This window comes from Tachyglossus aculeatus, chromosome 18, assembly GCF_015852505.1.
Source record: "Tachyglossus aculeatus isolate mTacAcu1 chromosome 18, mTacAcu1.pri, whole genome shotgun sequence".
Lineage (NCBI taxonomy): Eukaryota > Metazoa > Chordata > Mammalia > Monotremata > Tachyglossidae > Tachyglossus > Tachyglossus aculeatus.
The window spans coordinates 33735245-33755022 of record NC_052083.1 but is presented as its reverse complement, the minus strand read 5'-3'; the positions used below and the strand labels follow the sequence as shown (position 1 = coordinate 33755022).

General features: G+C 45.4%; 1 protein-coding gene across 1 annotated transcript in view; it reads right to left on the bottom strand.

Annotated features, from left to right (window-relative positions):
• The window catches only part of DSCAM (DS cell adhesion molecule), a 562874-nt gene that overhangs the window by 54963 nt on the left and 488133 nt on the right, over positions 1 to 19778 (bottom strand). Inside the window, exons 20-21 of the mRNA XM_038760387.1 lie at positions 17417 to 17550; positions 3999 to 4152 (exon numbers count right to left, since the gene is read on the bottom strand). Coding sequence (XP_038616315.1) covers positions 3999 to 4152; positions 17417 to 17550 — 288 coding nt within the window. The remainder of the gene's footprint in view (positions 1 to 3998; positions 4153 to 17416; positions 17551 to 19778) is intronic.

Sequence of the window (19778 nt, the reverse complement as noted above, 5' to 3'; positions counted from 1 at the left end):
CGTTACTTCTCTGTGCTTCAGTTTCTTCATCTGTAAAATGGGGACTCAACACCTGTTCTCTCTCCAACTTAGACTATGAGCTCTATGTGGGACAGGTACTGGGTCCAAACTGATTATCTTGAATCTCCCCCAACAGTTAAATATCATTACTGTTATTGACAATATTATTGAATCATACGTTAAGTAGCTGGAAGAACAGAGGTCTCACCACCTCTGAAAGGGGAAAGGGGAAAAGGGAGCAAAGGAGTGGGACAATTGAGCTGTTGATCAAAAATGGTCTTTGAGCATCTCCCCTCTAGACTGTGAGCCCCACATCAGATACAGACAATATCTGCTCTGATTAACTTGTATCTACCCCAGCACTTAGTTTAGTGTTTGGCACACAGTAAGCAATTAACAGATACCAAAATTATTATGATTACTATCTTTTTTTTTGCCTAATCTTGTATCAATCAATCATGGTATTTATTGAGTACTTAGTGTGGGCAGAGCACTGTGGAAGAGTACAATACTCAACGGCCCATAATAATTAATAACCGTGATTTTAAGTGGTTACTTCGTGCCAAGCACTCTGTTAAGCACTCGGGTAGGTACAAGGTGATCAGTTTCCTTATGGGGCTCACAGTCCAACTAGGAGGAGGAAGAGATGTTGAATCCCCATTTCGTAAGGAGGGAACTGAGGCCCAGAGACTAATAATAATAATAATAATAATGGCATTTATTAAGCGCTTACTATGTTCAAAGCACTGTTCTAAGTGCTGGGGAGGGTACAAGGTGTTAAGGCTGTCCCACGGGGGGCTCACAGTCTTCATCCCATTTTATAGATGAGGAAACTGGGGCCCAGAGAAGTTAAGTGGCCTGCCCAAAGTCACACAGCTGACAAGTGGCAGAGCCGGCATTCGAACCCATGACCTCTGACTCCAAAGCCCGGGCTCTTTCCACTGAGCCACACTGCTTCTCCGCTGCTTCTTCTACATGCTGCTTCTTCTACAAGGTGATAAGGCTGTCCCATGGGGGAATCACAGTCTTCATCCCCATTTTACAGATGAGGACACTGGGGCCCAGAGAAGTTCTCTGCACATAGTAAGCGCTCTGCACATAGTAAGTGCTCAATAAATACGATTGATGATGATGAAGTTAAGTGACTTGTCCAAGGTCACACTGCAGGCAAGTGGCAGAGCTGGGATCAGTGCCCAGGGCCTCGGCCTCCCATGCTCTTTCTTCTAGGCCATGCTGTTTCTCTCCAACCAACCAACCATAGAAGGGAATCATATGATGCAGAGTCTGGCCACAGAGACCCCTATGGGAAATGCCTGCGCTCGTGTCCTCTCTTCCTCTTCTGAATTCAAGTGGGATTTTTGGATCTAGATGGAGTAGCTGGAAGCCAGGCCAAAGCAGCTTCTACTCACAAGGGCTCACTCCTCCTCCCCCTCAGCTTGTTGAATCCAAGTCGCAGGCATGCTGACGAGAGTGGAGAATTTCTAATCAAGGCTGAAAAGACCCCACAAATGGTGGTGGCGTTTGGGCTGATTAGCTCTCGGAGGCTTGTCCCCTCCCTGTTTTCATCCCTGCTAAAATCTCTGTCCCCTTAGTGATTGTGATGAGAGGCTGGCACCTCTGGTTCGATTGCTCAGGGGGCTGAAAGGGACCGGAGGGGAAACGCTCCAAGGGGCCTTTACCTTCACTGACTGGATTTCTTCCCATCTGGGCTCATTTCCTCTGAAAACATGTATTTTATTAGGGTGACTGTGTCATACCAAGGAGATTAACTACAATTGAAATGCCTTCTGTATATTTGGAGCAGTCAGAGCAAATTTACTGTCTGGGCTGGTCCACTGGAGTTAACGTTTTAAACCCAGCCTCAAAATGGAAGCATATCAAATGATGGCACTGGAGTATTATGCCACAATAAGAATCTAGTATGATTCATCACCAGGGATCGGATTTTACAGCAAACATTGCTATAAAATTAGGGGCACAGGGTTAAAATTCAAGCTTCATCACCAGGAGAATGTGAATAAATCCCTCATTTACTTTTTACTGGGACATCTAACAAGTATTCCCAAGAAATAGATCTTTGGATGCCAGTCTAGGGAAGTAAGAAAAACAGCAAACATCTGTAGGACCCTGATTAAAATGGAAAATCCTATTCGGTATCTTCGAAGAAATTTGATATTTGTCAGGCTTGGTCTTGCCTATAAAGTAAATGCCCTAATAAGAGGACCTGGGTTCTAATAATTTGTCTTTGTCACTTGCCTACTCTATGGCCTTGGACAAGTCACTTAACTTCCCTGTGCCTCAGTTTCCTCACCGGTGAGATGGAGATTAAATACATGTTTTTCTTCCTACTTAGACTGTGAGCCCCATATATGACAGGGACTGTGTCCAATCTGATTATTTTATGTCTATCCCGGTGCTTAATTCAGTGCCTGGCACATAGTAAGAGCTGAACAAATACCATTACCATTACTATTATTAGCATCATTATTACCATACGTGGTATATTTGGGCATGTGTTCCCATGGACATCTCTATGTGTGCATGCACACCCACAAATGTGTAGGTATATATGGGATGCATGAATGTACACAAACTGTTTATTGGCACACATGCCAGCACGATATTGGTACGGAAGAAAAATCTGAATCAGATGGCTAGAGTGATGCGGCCGCCTCTTTCCTGAATTTCAATAGCTTACTAAGCTATAAGTGTGTCTGAGTAAGATTTTTACAGCAAGCAATAATTCAAATTAATTAAGGACTCACACAGACCAAAAAGGCCAATTCAAACTGCACACACAACACACCAGTGATAGGCACATTTATCAGGTACGATCTTGAACTCAAAGTTTAGTGGTATTTGTTAGGCTCTTGTTATGTGTCAAGCACTGTACTAAGCACCGAGGTAGAGACAAGATAATCAGGTCAGACACAGTCCCTGCCCCACACAAAGCTCCCTGTCTATGGTGGAGGGAGAACAGACAATCCATTCCCATTTTACAGATAGGGAACCTGAGGCACAGAGAAATAAAGTGATTTGCCCAAGTCACACAGCGGGCAAGTGGGGGAGTCAGGATTAGAACCCAGGTCCCCTGACTTCAGGCTCATGCTCTTTCCACTAGGCCACATGGCTTCTCAGGGACTGGCCGGAAAGTGTCTCCTAGCCAGATCTGTTAAAGGAACAGACGTAGCAATTGCAGTTTTTGTTGGCATGCTAAAAGGGAAAATATGTTAAATATGAAAGTACATATGACAATGGAAATATAGGCTATGTAGTAAGGCATTAGCAATGCATTTAAGTTTCCCTCAGTTACTGCAAGAGTCTGCTATAATAACATAATAATAATGATAATCGTATTTGTTAAGCACTTACTATGTGCAAAGCACTGTTCTAAGCGCTGGGAGGGGATATAAGGTAATCATGAATTTGAAGTTGCAGATATAAGAGGAAAATGTGTCCACTTTATTTCTGATATCCAGCTTTTTTTTAAAAAAAAGCTCAAATAAACGCATGAAAAATTGTTTCAAGACACTCGCTTTTTTCCCCCTTAGGAATGCACCTGGGTAGAACTGCAGGACCTCTATCATGGGGCGAGCCAATACCCAGGAGGTAGCTATCCAAGTCAGAAGTGGCTTAGTGGATACAGCCTGGGAGTCAGAAGACCTGGGTTCTAAGCCCGGCTCCACCACTTATCTGCTGTGTGACCTTGGGCATGTCACTTCACTTCTCTGTGCCTCAGTTACCTCATCTATAAAATGGGGAAAAGACTGTGAGCGCCATGTGGGGTAGGGACTGTGTCTATCCTGATTAGCGGGTGACCACCCCAGCACTTAGTACAGTGCCTGGCACACATAGTAAGCACTTAACAAATACCATAAAAAACGAAGATCTCACAGAACGAAGATTTCAGTCGTACCAACCGGATTCCCAAGTTTGTCCTCTTCCAAGTGGCGGCCAATCAAACTTCTCCCCAACACACAGGAAATAATTTGGCCTACCTTTAGCTAAGGGTTCCACGGTGATGATTTCACTGCTGTTGCCTCTCCCTGCTGCAGTCACGGCCACCACCCAGACGCTGTATTGCCTATTTCGACTCAGGTTGGGGATTCTGTAGGAAAATGAGTCAGGAGAGGCTTCAAACTCGCTGATTACCTGTAGCGGGAGACATAAATGTTTCCACATTCAAAGAGGCACGGAAGTCGCAGAGTGGAGTGATTATTAGGGTTTCACCTCTGAGAAAAGCTAGCTGTGGAACTGATGTATGGGTGCTGCTGATGGAGTGTCCCATCAGAAGCGATGGATGGGTTTCGGTCCCAATCACGGAAACTTCGGGACCGAGAACCTGCGTGAAGGAGTTGATAGTAATGACGGCGGTTTGTGCCACATCATGCTCACTCTCTTGTCTCTGAGGGCCACGTTCTCCCTGGGGTACTGAGTGCCACGAATGAGTAGACAGGCAGAAGTGCAGCACATTACAAAGTGCACACGAGAATTTTACAGGCAAAATCCATTTATTATCATTATTATTATTATTATTATTATTATTATTGTCGTATTTGGTAAGCACTGGGAATGGTTAGTGGCATGGTTTATTGAGGGTGTCATCCATTGCATGTTTCAGCAGGGCCCAAGAAGAAAGGTGTTGTAGAGGAGGATTTGTTTATCATGCATCCAATATAGAGAGAATCATTCTTTGTGCTCAAAATTTCATCTATGTTTGGAAGGGACTGCAAAGTCCAACAGGGATCCCTCAACCCCTTCTACCAACATTCAAGGGGCTGAGGCAGGTTCAGTCCAACCCTTTAACCCAGGCCTTGAGTCTTTGCATCTTCTAAAATTTGCTAGTTTAGCCACAGTTACCTTAAGAAAGCTAACTATGCATACAACCTGAAACTAATTGGACTTAATGACTGTTAAACGCTAATTCAACCCATTATCAGAGGTTCCATATATAGAGTATCCTATTAATGATGGTTTTTTTTTTACACTTAATACCCTGAGCACTGTTCACAGCTAGCACTTCCTCCATAGGCACAAAAGCAAATATCTTATTAAATCCGTATTTGCAAAACCTAGAACAGAGCTAAAGCAATCGGCAGGGGATAAGTGACTATGGAATAATTGTTTAAGGTTGAGAAGTAGTATCTCAGGGCGGTAAGTCAAAAGGGTAGAAAGCTTCTTCCTTTAATGGGATTTAATCCCATGGGATGGGATGGAGATTTCTAAATTAAACAAGAACTCTAATACATACTCTCATCCTATCCCGACTGGATTACTGCATCAGCCTCCTCTCTGATCTCCCATCTTCCTGTCTCTCCTCACTTCAATCTGTATTTCACACCGCTGCCCGGATCATCTTTGTGCAGAAACGCCCTGGGCATGTTACTCCCCTCCTCAAAAATCTCTAGTGGCTACTAATCAACCAATGCACCAGGCAAAAACTCCTCACTCTTGGCTTCAAGGCTGTCCATCACCTCGCCCCCTCCTACCTCACCTCCCTTCTTTCCTTCTACAGCCCAGCCCGCACCCTCCACTCCTCTGCCACTAACCTCCTCATTGTGCCTCGTTCTCGCTTGTCCCACCGTCGACCCCCGGCCCACGTCCTCCCCCTGGCCTGGAATGCCCTCCCTCCGCACATCTGCCAAGCTAGCTCTCTTCCTTCCTTCAAAGCCCTAGTGAGAGCTCACCTCCTCCAGGAGGCCTTCCCAGACTGAGCCCCCTCCTTCCTCTTCCCCTCCTCCCCCTCCCCCCAGCCTTACCTCCTTCACCTCCCCACAGCACCTGTATGTACATATATATATATATATATATGTAAATATTTATTACTCTATTTTACTTGTACATATTTACTATTCTATTTATTTTATTTTGTTAATATGTTTTGTTGCCTGTCTCCCCCTTCTAGACTATGAGCCCACTGTTGGGTAGGGACCGTCTCTGTATGTTGCCAACTTGTACTTCCCAAGCGCTTAGTACAGTGCTCTGCACACAGTAAGCGCTCAATAAATACGATTGAATGAATGAATGAATATGATGGTTCTTGATGGTTATAGGGAGTGGGGTTGGGATTACCGCTGCTTACTGCAGTGTTCTCTGAACACTGGCACCAGCCAGCTCCATCATCCTAGCCCTTGGGAAACACTTTAGAGCAAAATACTGAAAGTTACATTTCTAAAGAAAAGAGTCTTTCAAATTTAGCTTTTACCCTGTGATACAGAATTCACAATGGCCTCTAGCAAGCTCTTCCAACCCAACAGGGACAAAGCATCATTTCCAGTCTTCGGGTCAGTCATCAGGAGCTGTCCAAAGACTGTGCTCTAGAAGCCCCCACTAAACAAAGAGGCAGGTGGCTCTAAACTGCTTTCCAGAATCTGCAAAACACCATTCATTCATTTATTCAATCGTATTTATTGAGCGCTTGGGCCGACACTTGGCCTGGAAAAAAGACTGTAGTTTTGAAGGGTTTGACCTTTTAGGATTTAGCCATCCTCTAACCCTTGGATCATTTTGAAGAAATTATAGTTCAGCCACTTGTCCGTTGTGTGACCTTGGGCAAGTCACTTAACTTCACTGTGCCTCAGTTACCTCACCTGTAAAATGGGGATTGAGACTTTGAGCCCCATGTAGGACGTGGATTGGGTCCAACCTGATTAGCTTATATCTACCACAATTCTTAGTACAGTGCCTGGTACATAGTAAACACTTAAGAAATACCATCAAAAATAGACAGAATACCCCTCAAAAGCTCCCTAAACATTTACTCTTTTTAAAAAAACTGGATAGGCTGTGTTATTTTCACAGCCAAAATGAACTCGATTTATAATTTTACTGATTTCACATCCTCAGTAGTATTATTTTAACTTGCTACTACATCTTAAACTTCTTGCGACTGCTAGCAATTTGATATTTTACGTGAACTTCATACTTGATGTTCACTTTCAAATAACCGGAGAAAGCCTACTGAGAAGAAATGATTTTACTTCTAACATCTACCTGGCAATTCAAGGCAGACTAACAGATAAAATGGCATTATTTCATTGAGGAGAGGGAGGAAATAGAGGGGGGATAATGGCAGTTGTGTCCATAGCAGAGTGAGGCAGTGACCTCATGAAGTGCTAACAGGGAAAGCAGGAGGCAGCTGGGTTCAAAAACGGGAAAGTATCTAACATTTTGGAAGTGGCAGCTGTGTGAGCAGGGACCTGAGTAGGAAATGCAGTGACTCTTGAGGAGGGGGAAGGAAAGTGGCCTAATGGATAGAGCACGGGCCTAGGAGATAGAAGGACCCGAGTTCTCATCCCAGTTCTGCCATTTGTCTGCTTCATGAACTTGGGTAAGTCACTTCCCTTCCTCTGTGCCCCAGTTACCACATCTATAAAATGAGGGATTAAGACTGTGAACCCACGTGGGACATGGACTGTGTCCAACCCTGTATCTACCTCAGCGCTTAGTCCAGTGTCTGGTACATAGAAAGTGTTTAACAAATACCATAAAACAAATAAAAACCCAGGACTGCAAGTCAGAAGATCTGGGTTCTACTCCTAGCTGTAGCACTTGCTGGCAAGTCATGATTTCTCTAGGTATCAGTTTCCTCATCTGTAAAATAGGGATTCAGTATCTTTTCTCCTCCTCCTTAGGCTGGTGAGGCCCATGTGGGATGGGGACTGTGTCTGACCTGATGATCTCATATCTACTCCAGCGCTTAGTACAGTGGTTAGCAAATAGTAAGTGCTTGGGCAATCTGTTTAGCTTTTCCGTCTCTCAGTTTCCCCATCTGTAAAATGGAGATTCGAGAACTTGCCTCAAAGTCTAAGACTTTGAGCCCAAGTGGGATAGAGACTGTATATGATCTGATTGCATAGTACCATACCCAGCGCTTAGCGGTGTTTGGCAGACAGTGATTGCTTTCTAGACTGTTAGCCCACTGTTGGGTAGGGACTGTCTCTATATGTTGCCAACTTGTACTTCCCAAGTGCTTAGTACAGTGCTCTGCACACAGTAAGCGCTCAATAAATACGATTGATTGATTGACAAATGCCATAAAAAAATCCCTTAATGATGCCGTATAGAATGTAGTGTATAAAGTACCTTTGCCCTGAGCGTCAAAAAATCAAAATTAAGTCGAGCATCCCGTGCTTTCTGTCAGTATAAGTTCAATGTTTAGGGTCTGTAGGAAGGTCCAGCTTCCTTCAGCTGTTCCTGGAAACTGGAGGCTTTTTTAGGGTCTTTGGTGTAATGATTATGATTATTATTCTGGAATTGATTAAGCACTCACGAAGAAGGTACAAGATAATCAGATCAGACTTGATTCCTCTCCTACATGGGGTTCACAATCGCAAGAGGTAGGAACAGTACAAATCTTACCCCTTTGACAAATGAGGAAACTGAGGCCAAGAGAGAGAGGCCAAGAGAGAGGTTTTGACTTGCCCAAGATCGCAGAGCAAGTCTTGAGTCCCAGGTCCGCAATCTTTCCATTAGGCCACCCTGCCTCCCCATGGCCTAAACAATGTTTCCAGCAGTCTTCTACCTATATATTCCTTCTTACTTTCCCATGTTCCATTACAACCTCCTCCTTCTCCCTGAATTACCTCTCTATTCAAAGCCTCCCAGTCCAATTCTATCCCCGTAAACGCCAGGGGAGAATGGAGCTGCCTCAACGTGCATACAGCTGTGAAAGCTGTCTTCGATCAATCAGTCGTACTGATTGAGCACTTACTGTGTGCAGGACACTGAACTGTCTTCTGGCAAAGCACCACTGATCATTCAGGCTCCACCACCTTCCTTAACTGTTTGCAGGACCCATAATCAGGTTAAATAGAGGGGAAAAAAATTCTAAAAAGAGAATGATTAGCATGCTAAAAATAAGGTAATATAGTCCTAATTACGGTGGCTTTTTGTTACCTTTCGATCAGAACTGTGATCTTTGAGAAGACTATGGTTCAGCCTGATTCTTTCTCATTAAACTCATTTCTCCTTCCTTGTACAAGATAGGAGATTTTCAGAGCCAAATTCTGAGGTTTATAAATCTCAAGTTCCACTCCGGCGGAAGGTCAAGTTGGGCCGTTGGCTCTCAGAAAGTGTTGAAAACAATAAACTTCATGGGCAAGGGCAGCCGAGATGATTGGATGGATCAGTGGAAGGTTAAGAAGTTGAGCAGGAATGTTGGAAACTTACTGGCTGTGTCCAGGCTTGCCTCAAAAACGTAGTCCCAATAACTTCACTGTACGTTCACACTTGGAGGGAAAGGGCCAAAGGGTCTTAGACACGAACTTGGGGCTTCCCAGCCCTGAAGCGCTGACCACCCTACATTTGGACTGTCCCAACTGAAACTGCTCCAGCCAAAACTGAAAAACCTTGAGTGACCCCCTGATATTGGTGGAACGCTGGGACTGAACTATTGAGAAGCAGCGTGATCTAATGGAAAAAAAAACACAGGGCTGGGAGTCAGAGGACCTGGGTAATAATCCCGGTTCTCCCACTAGGCAAGTGATTTAACTTCTCCGGGACTCAATTTCCTCACCTTTAAAATGTAGATTAATTGTCTTTTCTCCTTCTTCCTTAGAAGGTGAGCCCCGTGTGGGACTGGGACTGTGCGTGACCTGATTATCGTGTTTCTTTTTTAAAAAATTATTCTTATTTTGTGGTATTTGCTAAGCACTTACTATGTGACAAGCACTGTTCTAAGCACAGTTAATCAGGCCATATACAGTCCCTGTCCCTTATGGGGCTCACAGTCTAAGTAACAGGGACAACAGGTATTGAACCCCCATTTTGCAGTGGCGGCACCCGAGGCACATAGAAGTTAGGTGACTTGCCTGGGGTCTCCCAGCAGGCAAGTAGCAGAACTGGGATTTGAATGGTCCTCTGGCTCCCAGGCCCGGGCTTTATCCACTAGGTTATGTTGCTTCCCATCACTTGGCACATAGTGTTTAACAAATACCACTATTATTAATGTTATTTGGGAAACCTATCTGGAGATTTAAAAGACACCCAGACTTCCTAAAGTGCAGGACTGACATTCTTGCAGAAAGCTCCACTAAAGATACGTGCATTGTAACCCTCACCAGGCCTAACGCTGCATCACTTTTTCTTCCCGCATCCAGAAAGATGCGTGGTTTTGGGAGAACTAATATTCCCTAATATTGCCATGACATCCTAGCCAAAATATACAGCGAAAATGTATGTTCTGGAGGGTCTGGAGAGGGCCCCTGGTCTGGATATTCACTGTGCAGTTCCCAAGTGCCACTGCCCCATAATAGGTGAAGGTGGATTTCTTTTAACCTCATAATAGTTTGGAGTGGATAGTCCTACAGACAACAGACTGGCTTTACAAATATGTTCACAACTATTTCTCGGGCCCTTCGCCCTCCCACCCGGAGCAACCCGGGTAATAAAATAAAATGAACCTGGCATTTTTCTATTTGCTGATGTGAATAGGTCCTGGCCCTGGGCATTTGGGTAATGGCAAAGCTGCATATATGTAGCCTTTAAAAGAATAAGAACTTGTATGAATCCATATTCTAATGGCGGTGGGGTGAACAGAGGTGAACCATATTCAAGGAGCGCTGTGTGAATGTCTTAAATTGAGATCTGATTTTAAAGGAGCAGTGTGTGGAAGGAACCGACACCTGGGAATCAGAGGTCCTGGGTTCTAATCCCTGTTCCATCAGTTGCATGCTGAATCGTTTTAGGCAAGTCATTTAACTTCCCTGGGGCTCAGTCTCCTCATCTGTCAAATGGGGAGTCAATGCCTGTTCTCTCTCACATTTAGACTGCGAGCTTCAGGTGGGACAGAGACTGTGTCTGACCTATTTAACTTGTATCTACATCAGTGCTTAGCCCAGTGCTTGATGCAGAGTAACTCATTCTCTGTACTCATACATACTCATAATACAAACTCAAAATACTCCCCCCAAGCACTTAATACAGTGCTCTGCACACAGTAAGCACCCAATAGATCCCTTTGATTGATTGTGAATTTATCTGTGCCTACGTGGGTTTGAATTATTTTTGGCTTATTTCTCTCCTCTATTCTTTACATCCATTCTGATTCATGATTTGCAGAACTGGTATGCATCTTGGTGGTTGGGGGGACGAAGGACCCCAGTATGGCCCAGCACCCCAGATTTAGCCAGTCGCAAGGTTTGCTGGAGCCCGTGGCTGAGGTCTGGGCTAGCCTAGCCCACTGCTCCTACCGTAGCCATTAGAACCACGGCCAATCAATTGTATTTATCGAGTGCTTACTGTGTGCAGAGCACCGTACTAAGTGTTTGGGAGAGCGAAATAATACAACAGAATTGCTAGACATGTTCCCTGCCCACACGGAGCTTACAGTCTAAAATCCACTCCAGTCTCGGATGCAGGGGAACTTTCCAGCATGGGGCAACTCTGAGGATGGCACTGTTTGGGCAGAGAAGCAGTGTGGCTTAGCCCAGAGCACAGGCCTAGGAATCAGAAGACCTGGGTTCTAGTCACAGTTCTGCCATTTGCCTGCTGGGTGACCTTGGGCACGTTGCTTAACTTCTCTCTGCCTTAGTTCCCTCATCTGGAAAATGGGGATTAAGTCTGCGAGCCCTATGTGGGACAGGGATTACCTTGTATCTTCCCCAGAGTTTAGTTCAGTGACTGGCACACAGTAAGGGCTTAACAAATACCACAGTTATTATTATTATTATAATCCGGGACTGGATCGGCATCGGGAGCTGATCCACTGTGGATAGAAACTACTGCCCCATTAGAATTCAAGCCCTCAGCTTCTCTTTCCTATCAGCGAGCAAGTGACCGACCGCCCTCCCTGCCTCCTCCTCTGAACCAAACCCCAAACTAGGAAAGGACCTGCAGCATCCCTCAGAGTTACAAAGAAGTGCCTCTGGGAAACAGGAGGGGACATGAGCGTGGACCTCAAGACAGATGAGCAGGGACCAGTTCGGCATCACCAGGGGGAACAGAAGACAGGAAAGACAAGGCTTTGCACCTCCTCCACCCTCCTCTCCAAGGTTATTGCCCCAAGAATGGCCGTGGAGCTGCTGAAGGAGACAAGTGGTCTGATTTATGAATCAAGAGAAAAAGAGGACGGAGGGTGCCCTCTGGTGCCTCAACTAGTCCACAGACAGCATCTCGTCTCTATATGTTGCCAACTTGTACTTCCCAAGCGCTTAGTACAGTGCTCTGCACCCAGTAAGCGCTCAATAAATACGACTGATTGATTGATTGATCTCACGGGGTGGGGGGAGACTGATCCTCCAGCACAAACTCCCGGCCCAAAGTGAGACAGAATTAGAAACGCCTCAGTCCAGATGTCCCACGTTGGGCGGGGCTGCCCCCAAATCCCCCTCATCTGTAAAATAGGGATTCAATATCTCTTCTCCTCCTCCTTAGGCTACTGAGTCCTATGTGGGGTGGGGACTGTGTCTGACCTGATGGTCTCATATCTACTCCAGTGCTTAGTACAGTGGTTAGCAAATAGTAAGTGCTTGGGTTTTCTGTCTCTCAGTTTCCCCATCTGTACAATGGAGATTCGAGAACTTGCCTCAAAGTCTAAGACTTGGAGCCCATGTGGGATAGAGACTGTATATGATCTGATTGCATAGTACCATACCCAGCGCTTAGCGGTGTTTGGCAGACAGTGATTGCTTGACAAATGCCATAAAACAATCCCTTAATGATGCCGTATAGAATGTAGTGTATAAAGTACCTTTGCCCGGAGCATCAAAAAAATAAAAATTGTCGAGCATCCTGTGCTTTGTCCAGCGCTTAGAACAGTGCCCCCCAAATTCCCCTCTCAACCTATCCCACCACCTGAACGACCTCTGGCAGGGCCCCCAAAAGTGAGGGCTTCAGACCGCAGTGGCCAGGGGCGGTGACGATCCTGGCCACATAAGGATAATGATAATAATAATATTAATCATCATCACCATCATGGTATTTGTTAAGCTCTTACTATAAACCAGGCACTCCACGCTCCATTTTCTGACTGCATGAGAATGGGTGTGTGCGCGCACAGATGTACACATGGTGCTCGCAAGAGGGGCTGTCACACTTGCCTGTGCATAGTGTGGCTCTGTGGAAAGAGCATGGGCTTTGGAGTCAGGGGTTCAAATCCCGGCTCCGCCAACTGTCAGCTGTGTGACTCTGGGCAAGTCACTTAACTTCTCTGTGCCTCAGTTACCTCATCTGGAAAATGGGGATTAAGACTGTGAGCCCCCCGTGGGACAACCTGATCACCTTGTAACCTTCCCAGCACTTAGAACAGTGCTTGGCACATAGTAAGCGCTTAATAAATGCCATCATTATTATTATTATCTCTTCTTTTTCTTGTCCGACTGCCTCATCATCACTAGTACTTACTGAGTGCTTACTGGGTGCAGAGTACTGTATTAAGCACTTGGGACAGTACAATAATAATGATAATTATGGTATTTGTTAAGCATTTACTATGTGCCAAGCACTGTTCTAAACACTGGGGTAGATACAAGTTAGTCAGGTTGGACCCAGTCCCTGTCCTACGAGGGGCTCACAGTCTTAATCCCCATTTTACAGATGAGGGAACTGAGGCCCACAGAAGTTAAGTAATTTGTCTAAGGTACCAAAGCAGACATGTAGTTTAGCCGGGATGAGAACTCAGGACCTTCTGACTCATAGGCCCGTGCTCTATCCACTAAGCCACGAGAGTTGTTAGGTATATTCCCCGCCCCAAATGAGCTGCTCTCTGCATCTCTTTTTCTGACTCCTATCTCATTTTCTCCAGCTTCCTGCCCTGTGTTTTCCTCACTCATGATGCGCAGACCTGTGGCGCTCCTCCTGGAAGCGCAGTGCCCTCTCCCACTTCCAGCTCCAAAGACTGAGGTCATTTCCTAGTGCTGGATGGGCTCCCTCAGGAGTGGAGGATGACTTTAGTGCTTTTATGGTATTTGTTAAGCACTTAATATGTGTTAAGCACTGTTCTAAGCAGTGGGCACTAGTCAAAAGCCACTCTTCAAACACTGGGAGGGTGCTGACTGTTTGTTATCAAGAATATGGCCAGGTACTTAATAGCCAGAGGACTGCCCCCTCCAAGTACCTTAGTTAATGTCCTTAAATGGTGACTGGTAAATTGATTGCTTCCACTGTCTGAAATCTGCAGCCTGCAGTTTATCCCTGTCTTTCCTCCCTCCTATGATGATAATAATAATAATAATAATGATGATGATGGCATTTGTTAAGCGCTTACTATGTGCAAAGCACTGTTCTAAGTGCTGGGGAGGTTACAAGGTGATCAGGTTGTCTCACAGGGGGCTCATAGTTTTAATCCTCATTTTACAGAGGAGGTAACTGAAGCACAGAGAAGTTAAGTGACTTGCCCAAAGTCACACAGCAGGTGGTTGGCGGAGCTGGGATTTGAGCCCATGACCTCTGACTCCAAAGCCCGTGCTCTTTCCACTGAGCCATGCTGCTTCTCCACTGAGAGTCCCTTGGGGGAAAGGAACTACATCTGAACCATTTACTGCATCTTCTAGACTGTGAGCCCACTGTTGGGTAGGGACTGTCTCTAAATGTTGCCAACTTGTACTTCCCAAGTGCTTAGTAAAGTGCTCTGCACACAGTAAGTGCTCAATAAATACGATTGATTTACCTTGTGGCTCCCTCAGCACTTAGAACAGTGTTTAACTCACTGTCAGAGCTTGATGTAAAAACAAAAATAATATTAATATTAATATTTTCAACCCTTAGTTAACTCTAATAGCCAAGACATTAGGGTTTAGGCAATGATTCCTTAATAAATAAGATTAGTTTTCATTTTCTATTAGCCCAAAGATTCCCCTATCTATGGCTACGACAAGAATCTGTCAGTTAAGCAAGAAATGAAATCATAGAATGTGAAACTGAATGAGATGATGCCTTGGGTTACTTATTTGTTTTATAGAAATAGGTGATAGTGATCCAGCTCTGTTCCCTCCTCTCCATTCTGAAATCACACCTCCTCCAGGGAGTCTTCCTTGATTCATTTTATCTCACCACCCAATTTTCCCCACCCCGCTACTGCCACTTCAGCACTTGGACATTACCTAAGCACTTGAATACTATCCCCCACACCACCCCATTCTCCCCCCACCCCCATAGTATTCACGTACATAACTTTAAATCCCGTTGCCCCCCCTTCCAGGAATCTATCTTAATGCCTGACTCCCCATTTGATTCCGGCTCATTTCAACACTACATCCGAGGCAGGCGACTATCAAACCCACAGCAGAGACTATCAAACCCACAGTTTCATTAACTGGAAAGTGGTAGCCAGCTAAGCCAGGCCAGTCATCACACCTTTCCCCTCCATTGATTCAATCTTCTTATTTCTATTTTTGAAGGGCTCTTACTTGGAAGGCTCAAAGTTATGATAGTCATTTATGAATCAAAAATGTGAAGGCTGAAATTGCTGCCCGGATCATTTTTCTGCAAAAGCATTCGGGCCATATCTCCCCATTCCCTCGGCTGCCAATCCACTTCTGCCTCAAAAGGAAACTTCTCACCATTGGCTTTAAGACACTCCATCAGCTCTCCCTGTCCTACTTACCTTGGCTGATCTTTTACTACAACTTAATCCACACACCCCACTCCTCTAACACCAGCCTCTACCGTGATCTCATCTATCCCTTGGGTTTGGAACTCCCTCTCTATTAATATCTGATGGTTTTCCATTCTCTCCACTTTCAAAACCCTCCTAAAATCCAATCTCCTCCAAGAAACCTTTCTAGACTAAGCCCTTTATTTCTCCTACCCACCCTCCCCTCAGTGATGACTACACACTCGGCTGTGTACCCTTAAATAACTTTGATACTCACCCCAGTCTCACAGCACTTAGGTAAACATACTCTACCATTTCCCCTATCCCTAATCTATTTTAATGTCCATTTCCCTCTGTAGACTATAAGCTCCTTTGGGCAGGTCACTTCACTTCTCTGTGCCTCAGTTACCTCATCTGTAAAATGGGGATTGAGACTTTGAGCCTCACATGGGACAGGGACTGTGTCCAACCCCATTTGCTCATATCCACCCCAGCGCTTAGTACCATGCTGTAAGGGCTTAATCAATACCCTTATTATGGGTAACGATTGCGTCTACCAACTCTGTTGTTGTTTCCAAGAGTTTAGTACAGTGGTCTGCTGCACATATTAAGGGCTCAATAAATACCACTGATAAATTGACTGATAAAGGGATCAAATCCAAATCTGGGGAGGTAACCCTTGTCATCTTGAAGGGTTGGGGAACAAGGGAGAAAGGGAAGAATAGGATGTGGGAGACAAATTTAAATGATACTTTTTGAAGAGTTTGTTATTTGTACAGGTCTGTAAGCTCCCTGGGGGCAAGTATCATGTCTTTTCCTGCTTTTGAATGGTCTCTGAGCACTTAATACAATGCTCTCTGCCTCCAAGAAGTTCTTGGTATATGCCCCCCCCCAACCTTCATTTTTGCTGGAGTACCTCCCCTTGAAGTTATAGATAGTAAAATCATTTGAAGCCCAGAGCTATGATAAGTGCAATAATAATAATAATGACAATTAATAAGTGCTTACTATGTGCAAAGCACTGTTCTAAGTGCTGGGGAGGTTACAACGTGATCAGGTTGTCCCACAGGGGGCTCACAGTCTTAATCCCCATTTTTACAGATGAGGTGACTGAGGCACAGAGAAGTAAAGTGACTTGCCCAAAGTCACACAGCCGACAATTGGCGGAGCCGGGATTTGAACCCATGACCTCTGACTCCAAAGCCCGGGCTCTTTCCACTGAGCCATGCTGCTTCCCCAATCTCCAAACAATTCTGTAAGATTTCACTGAAAATAATGGTATTTATCTGAAAGTGTAAGGGAGTGGCAGAAATCATTCATTGTTGTCATTTTCTGATTTTGTCAGAAAGAAACAGGGGCCTGAGGTTTTATGGACCTCACGCTGGGGAAAATAAAGCGCCTTGAACCCCAGAAACAACTGAGCTATTCCAAGCATGTACACACAGTGTCTCTTACTTGGCTCAGTGTGCCTATGAGGAGGAGGGGGCTGAGGGGTAGAGGCTGGGGAAGGGAGGAGAGAGGAGGAGGTGGAGAGGGCGAGCAATGAGAAAATCACTAGCTGCTGTCCAAAGCACATCAGTGGGCTGCATAATTAAGGCTTTGGGGCTCTGGTTTAGATAGCTGCCAGGTGGCTCGGAGGAAAACCAACTAGCTAAACACAGATTGACTTCAGCAACTGTCCCCCTTAGTATGATTCTGTCCTATGTTTTTCTGTAAGCCATACATTTGGGCCCTGGAAGACAGTGTGGAAAACACACAAAGTAGGTGGAAAACCAAGGAACAAACCTCAATCTGTAGATAGCTACAACTACCCCACAGGAAGGAACTCCGATCTAACCTCTGACGGTTGCCCAAAAGCCACCTGGTGGGTTTTCGACTTACGGTGGGATACGGGTGCGAGCAGGATATAGTGTACTTTCGGATGATGCCGTTCAGCTTGGAAGGAGGCAGCCACGACACAAAGACGGTGGAGGCTGAGGCCGCCGCGGCCTTGACTCCAGCAGGTGGGCCTGGAACTGGAAGAGAACACACGGGGGCTCAGAGGAGGCACAAGTAGAACATATGAAAAACCCAATAATTTCCTGGGTCAATTTTGCATTAGAGCAGTCCTAGGAGTGCAGCCCAGAGGGTAGGAGCCCATTTCAGCTACTTTTTCCCCTCTCTACATGCTGAGAATGTCTCTGTCAGGTCAATTGGTCTCTACCAGTGGGTGTCTGTGGATGGACCCCGTACTTACCAATAATAATAATAATTGTGGTATTTGCTAAGTGCTTACTAGTACCAAGCACTGTACTAAGCGATGGGGTAGATATGGTATACAAAGGACTGAGAGAGTCCCTATTTAACATGGGGCTTAAGTCTGAGTAGGAGGGAGAACGGGTACTGGGTGGGAATATGCTTGAGTTAGGGGAAGGGGAGAGGGAACAGCTCTAACATGGTGGGCAGGGGAAGAAGGAGGGGCCATTGACCTACCTGGCCTGTTTCATTCTGATCAATCAATCAATGGTATTTACTGAGCATTTACTGTGTGCAGAGCACTGTACTAAAGTGCTTGGAAGAGTAGAGTAGCAAGGGTAGGCACAATCCCTGTCCTAAAGGAGCTAGCAACTTCTGGGGGCAAAGAGGCTGGGGCAGAAGTGGCTTTAGCAAACATCATCCAGAAATGCTCCCCCAACACGGGCCCAGCCCTGGCAGTTTCCTTCAAAAACACATGCCACGCGTAGCCAGTGTGTTCCTGACCTGGACAGGGAAGTGCTCCCATCTCATTAGCTGTATCGTACTTTCCCAAGCACTTAGTTCAGTGCTCTGCACACAGTAAGCGCTTAATATGATTGAATGAATTAGCCGAACTCTCAGCTTTGCGGTACTCTGGCAGTCTCACCACCAGCCCAGCGATTACAGGGTGAGGAAGTGGTGGAACCAGAGGGTGACAATTCCTCTTTAACACGTGTGTGTGTGTGTGTGTGTGTGTGTGTGTGTGTGTGTGTGTGTGTGTGTGTATGCACAAGAGGTGTTACACTATGATGTTTTACTAAGTTCATCTGCTGACTGAGTGAATAGCTAGTGCTAGTAATAAGAGGGTGAGTCCACTTTATCTTTGTGGTCGATGGAACTGTCTTCTCTATTTCATAGGGGGTTTAGATAAAAATCGAAAGCATTCTTGCCCGGGTGGGCTATGCATATGTTAATGTGAACAGCCTTCAAAATTCAGAATTAAACGTGAATTTGCATTCCAAGGCTTCCGAGGCTGTAATTTAAAAAAAGTCATAATTTCACTTTCTCCACCTCATTCCTCCCCCATACCCACTAGCCGAGCCTCCCTATAAAAGATCCAAGGCATTTCCAGAATGCTAAACCAATCACAGCTAAATATCCCAGCCCAACAATATTCTGCTCAGTGTTTACATCCAACTCATTAGAAAGCTAATTCACCGCCACTATCGTTGAAAATGGAAGCTGGACTCTGTCAGGTAATCACTGTGCCGAATCTTCTGGGATCAGTAGTATTTCCCAGAAACCACTGGCATAGGGCATAGGGTGTATGAGCATTTAGCGATTTATTGGCAAATCAGACATAAGTCTATGGGGTGGCATTCTGATGGCAAGTTTCCCAAAATCAAATGCTGAAGGGTTAATGCAAAATAGAGCCAAAGGTTCCCATGCAGTAAAATAGAGAGGTGCTCATTTCTTATCGGATAGTTCAAGAAATGGGGGTACCACGTCGCCCTTGCTGATAACTTTGCCCTTCAGATCTTGATATGGCAGTCATAACTGCTTGTTGCTGGGCCTTATTGGGAAACACTCTATGAAGGAAGGGGCAAATTGAGAACGAAAAGCTCATGAAGGTGCTGAAGATCCTTTCTTTCAGAGATAGTCGGGCACCCGGCCCTAGATATTAGGGGGTTTCCATAATCCCGACTTCAAGAATTAGTTGTGATTCATCTTGTTCAGGATGGCATTTGCCAGTAAAGGCCCACAGGCTGAGCCCCTTCAGAATGGGGGGTTTGGAAGAGGACCCCCAATGCCAGCCACACTGGCTCACAATCCCTGCATTTATAGGATAAAAAGAGAGGGGATTTATCTAGGTTTCTGTGTGTGGCCCCAGGTTTGCTTCCCTTATCAGTACCACCGGGCCCAAAGGGTGATCCGTAACAGAACTTGGTGGGGATGGAGTGAGGGTGGGGGGACAGGAGGATAAAGGAAGAGGGAGGGGAAGAACCAGGAAGCAGTGAAAGGGCAGAAT